The sequence below is a fragment of the Alnus glutinosa genome, chromosome 6 (assembly GCF_958979055.1).
Source record: "Alnus glutinosa chromosome 6, dhAlnGlut1.1, whole genome shotgun sequence".
Lineage (NCBI taxonomy): Eukaryota > Viridiplantae > Streptophyta > Magnoliopsida > Fagales > Betulaceae > Alnus > Alnus glutinosa.
In genome coordinates, this window is record NC_084891.1 from 8,548,587 (window position 1) to 8,553,339 (window position 4,753).

At 47.6% G+C, this 4,753-nt stretch overlaps 1 protein-coding gene across 1 annotated transcript; it reads right to left on the reverse strand.

The window, feature by feature from the left end:
- Positions 1 to 1,936: 1,936 nt before the first annotated feature.
- LOC133871486 (uncharacterized) lies at positions 1,937 to 3,100 on the reverse strand. The gene is made up of 2 exons (XM_062308929.1): positions 2,642 to 3,100; positions 1,937 to 2,500 (listed from the first exon to the last, which is right to left on the reverse strand). The coding sequence occupies exons 1-2, from the start codon at positions 3,098 to 3,100 to the stop codon at positions 1,937 to 1,939; spliced, it is 1,023 nt and encodes a 340-aa protein (XP_062164913.1).
- Between the last annotated feature and the right edge of the window lie 1,653 nt (positions 3,101 to 4,753).

Consider the following 4,753-nt stretch of genomic DNA (forward strand, 5'->3'; position numbering starts at 1 on the left):
TGCTATCACTGCTTTGTACTCTGCCTCGTTGTTTGTGGTTGGAAAGTCTAACTTCAATGCCACTACGATTTCCTCCCTATCCGGTGTTATCAGAGCTACCCCGGCTCCGCTCCAGAACTTCATGGATGACCCATCGACATACGCTATCCACGCTTCTTCGGCAGGCGTTTCTTGGCTTTCGGGGAGATTACTAAATTCTGCAATAAAGTCCGCCAGAACTTGGGCCTTGATGGTGGTTCTCAGATAGAATTCTAGGTCAAATTCTCCGAGTTCCACGGCCCAATTTACCAACCTACCCGAGAGGTCGGGCTTTTGCAATACTTTCTTCAGAGGATACTCCGTGAGCACCCTTATAGCATGCGCCTAGAAATATGGTCTTAGCCTTCGAGCTGAGGTGATGAGGGCGAAGGCCAACTTCTCAATCCGAGGATATTTTCCTTCGGCTCCGTGCAGTGCCCTGCTAGTGAAATATACTGGTTTTTGTAATTCGGACTCCTCTCGGACTAAGACTGAGCTGACAGCTGATGGCGACACTGCTAGGTATAAGTAAAGAATTTCCCCTTCTTCTGGTGAACTCAAGAGTGGTGGGCTGGCTAGGTATACTTTTAACTGGCCAAAAGCCTCTTCCTTTTCGTTGCTCCAAACAAACGTCTTCTGAAGTATCTTGAAGAAGGGCAAGCATTTATCCGTTGATCGGGAGATGAACCGATTTAAGGCTGCAATCCTCCCGGTCAATTCCTGCAGTTGTTTTGTTGTACAGGGAGCTTGCATTTCCAGCACAACTCGGATTTTCTCTGGATTTGCCTCGATTCCTCTACTCGAGATCATGAACCCCAGGAACTTTCTGGATGAGACGCCAAAGGCACATTTCGCTGGGTTCAACTTCATCCGATATCTCTTTAGTGTGTCAAAAGTTTCTTCGAGATCAGCCAGATGGCTGGTCGCTTTCTGGCTCTTCACCAGCATGTCATCCACATATACTTCTACGTTCCTCCCGATCTGGTTGCTGAACATTCTGTTGACTAACCTTTGGTAGGTCCCACCGGCATTCTTTAAACCGAAAGGCATCATATTGTAGCAATATAACCCTCGGTTGGTGATGAAGGAAGTTTTCTCTTCATCGAGCTCGCTCATGTGGATCTGGTTATACCCTGAGAAGGCATCCATAAAACTTAGGAGCTCATGCCCCAAGATGGAGTCGATTAGGACATCCATCCTGGGGAGAGGGAAACTATCTTTTGGGCACACCCTATTGAGGTCGGTGAAATCAACGCACATTCTCCATTTCCCGCTTGACTTTGGCCAGCCACTGGGGGTAGTCCACTTCTCGGATAAAGCCAGCTCTCAACAGTCTCTCCACTTCTTCATGTATGGCTTGGTTTCTTTCTGGAGCAAAGTTTCTTCTTTTTTGTTTGATGGGTCGGTAGTTCGAGTCCACATTTAGCTTGTGCGAAATTACCGAGGGGTCAATTCCTGGCATGTCATCATGATACCAGGCGAACATGTCAGAATTACATCGGAGAAAAGCTATCAAGGACTCTTTGACCTCCGGAGATAACAGAGACCCCACTCTAACTCTTCTCTCTTTACCTCCTACTTCAAATTCTTCCATCTCCTCGGCTGGTTCTCCCGACTGTAATTGCTATTGTTCTCCTTTCTCCCCACCATTGCCCCGTGAAGGGGATCCTTTCATTGTTACGTTATAGCACTGGCGTGCCACGCTCTGTTCTCCCCTTAGTTCCCCAACCCCCCTCTCGGTTGGGAATTTAATCTTCAAATGTGGTGTGGAAGTAATTGCCTTCGGATCGTTGAGGACTGTCCTTCCAAGGATCGCATTGTAGGCCGAGGGTCTGTCGATCAGAAAGAACTTAACCATGATGGTTTTTGTGGTTGGATAGTCCCCGGCCGTTACAGGGAGTTCAATAGATCCGACCGATTAGACTTGCTCCCCAGCAAACCCCACCAAATGGCAGGTAGCCAGGATCACCTTTTCCGGGCTAATCTCCATGTGCTGAAAGGCCGACCAATATAGGATATCGGCCGAGCTTCCGTTATCGACAAACATTCGGTGAATTCGGTGGTTAGCTACTTGTAGCGTGACCACGATTGCGTCGGTATGAGGGAGCGAGACTCCCGCATAATCTTCATCTGAAAACCCCACCACCATGGACTCCCTTCGGTGTGATTTGCGGGGTCTCTCTACAGTCATAATCTCTTGATACTTCTGGTGCCGAGCATAGGCTTTTCTATCTGCACTCTTTTCTATGCCTCCACCGAAGCCCCCGGATATAGTTCGGATATCGGCGATAACCGGTTCATTACGTGGGTCATGACCCCGTGTGCCTCTGCTGTTGCTTCTATTCTGTCGAGGCTCTTCCCGAAGGGGTTCCTCCCTCCTTCTGTCTCGGCGAACTTCCAGGTGCTTCTGAGGGGAGCGATCTCTGTGTCTTGGTTCTTTGTCTTGATGCTCGCGAGACTCCTGATTCTGCCGAGGCTGGCCCTGGTTGTCTGCAATAAAACAGTGTAGGTTTCCGTTTTTGATGAACTTCTCGATCAAGATTCTGAGATTTCGGCATTCCTCGGTGACATGGCCTCATGCATCATGGAACGCGCAGTATTTGTTTCTGTTTTCTTCTTTCACGTATTTGTTGTGAAGCGGGTAAGGCTTCTCGTATTGCGGGTCCCTCTTGATCTCCATCAGCACCTCATTAATTGGAGAGTTCAGAGGAGTCCACTCATCTATGGAAAACTGGTAATACTTTGTAGGCTCCTTTTTTGTTTCGGTCCACTTTTCTTCCTTCCGGGCTTTTTCCTTCTTCCCGGGATTACTCGACTCCGCAATCTTTTGTTTATGGGACTCCCTCAGAGCCGCAAGGATTTTCTCTTGATTTACGTACTTCTCAATCACGTCCGTGAGATCGGCCAGATTCTCAGGATGATTGAGAGCAATCTCGGACATGAGAGGCCCTTCCACCCGTAATCCTTGGTAAAGAGCGGCATAAACCATCTCCTTGGTCGGGTTATCAACCATGAGTTTTGCTTGGTTGAACCAGATCACATAATCCTTTAGAGATTCGTCTCCCTTTTGGCGCATCGCCATTAATTGACCGGACAGCTTCTTCCGTTTGTACCCAACTAGGAATTGGGTTATAAATTTTCGTCCGAGATCTTCAAAACTCGTGATGGAACCCGGCGGGAGTTTTCGGAACCAGTCCTGGGCAGAACCGGACAGGGTGAACGGGAAGGCTCGGCACGCCAATTCCTGCGGAGTTCCCTACAAATCCATGTGCGTTTTGTAGTTGTCCAGGTGCTCGGTAGGATCTTCAACCCCGGTATATGTTTGGATAGCTGGAATTTTGAATTTCTCCGGCAGTTGGACTGCCATGATACATTCAGGGAATGGGGAAGATCTATTCAAGAGACTGTCTACTCGAGAAATTTTCCCCTTGGTCTTTTGCTGAATTTCAAGCTGCAACTGATTATACTTTTCTTCATACTTCTCATCGAGCATGGCGATGGCTTCGTTGAGCCTTCTTTCTTCATAATGGTGATCCACCATCCCTTCACTAGGAGGAGGATTCTCGGCTCCTTCAACTCGCCGAGATCGGTTTTCAGGTTGAGTTCTTTCCGTGAGCCTTCTTCTCTCCCTGTCTTCTTCCTCATGGGTGTTGCTTTCTCCTTCTTCATGTCCTCCAGGTACTTTAGGAACTCGTTCATCCGCCAGCCGCCTTTGCAGACGGATGTTCTGCTGAGTTAGGACCTCCATGTCCCTAGACATTTGGGCTATTCGAGCCTCCATCTCAGCTGTATGTTAATGAGATGTATCCCCCACCTCATTGCGGGGGTTATTCGCTCCTGAAGCTGTGGCTCTTGTTCGTACCATTTCAAATGTATTTTTGCGTAGTAAACGACGCACACTTGATAGTCGTTTCCCACAGAAGGCGCCAATTTGTTAGAACAGAATTTGGTATGGTAGTTGATGAACCAGATGAGCCTATCTCCTCTATCCTGCAAAAGAGAAAGCTACGTCGGGGGGAGTCCGACAATCCCACTCCAATGCTTTTGTCAGAATTATCTTAAGTGTATATTACTCTTAATCACAGTGAGCAATCTGTCTCATACCTGTCTAGTTGTGAGGTATTTATAAAGGGAGTGTCGAGAGCGGTCCGGCTTTTCCATTGGACCACGTGTCAGATCCGGAGTGCTCGTCGACTACTCAGATCATGGGATTGAGGTGTTCTCTCCACGATCGTTGCCGAGTCAGTTTTTAACCGACTTGAGATCGTGACGTCGTGGTTCGAACTCCGCAAAGATTGCGGAGTCGACCCTCAACCGGCTTTAGATCGTGGGGGCATCTCCCTTTTGTGCGGATCGTGGGACTGAGATATATTCTCCATGATCGTTGCCAAGTCGGTCTTTAACCGACTTGAGATCGTGGAGTCGTGGGACTTCCTTCATGGTTGTCATAAGTTGCCAAATCGGTCTTTAACCGACTTGAGATCGGCTTTTAACCCTCCTTGATCTTTCTGTAGTCTCGGCAAATTACCGAGTCCGTTGGATATGACAGTCTTGGCAAGTCTTAATGGGCCACGATCCTGGCCCACTGGGCAGAATCAGATTAATTTCCCTAACAGTTAGCTAGTGTGATACCTGTTATATTTAAATACAAATAAAACCCATGTTATTCTGAACATTTTAAAGAAATATTGAACAAAATAAACAAAATACTTTTTTATGAACACAAAATATTTCA

Excerpts from the sequence above, each read along its gene's own strand:
- LOC133871486 (XM_062308929.1), bottom strand. The coding sequence starts at position 3,100 with ATGGCGATGCGCCAAAAGGGAGACGAATCTCTAAAGGATTATGTGATC. Across the intron at positions 2,501-2,641 it reads ACCCGCTTCACAACAAATAC|GGCCAGCCTCGGCAGAATCA; the intron begins GTGAAAGAAGAA and ends GCAGACAACCAG.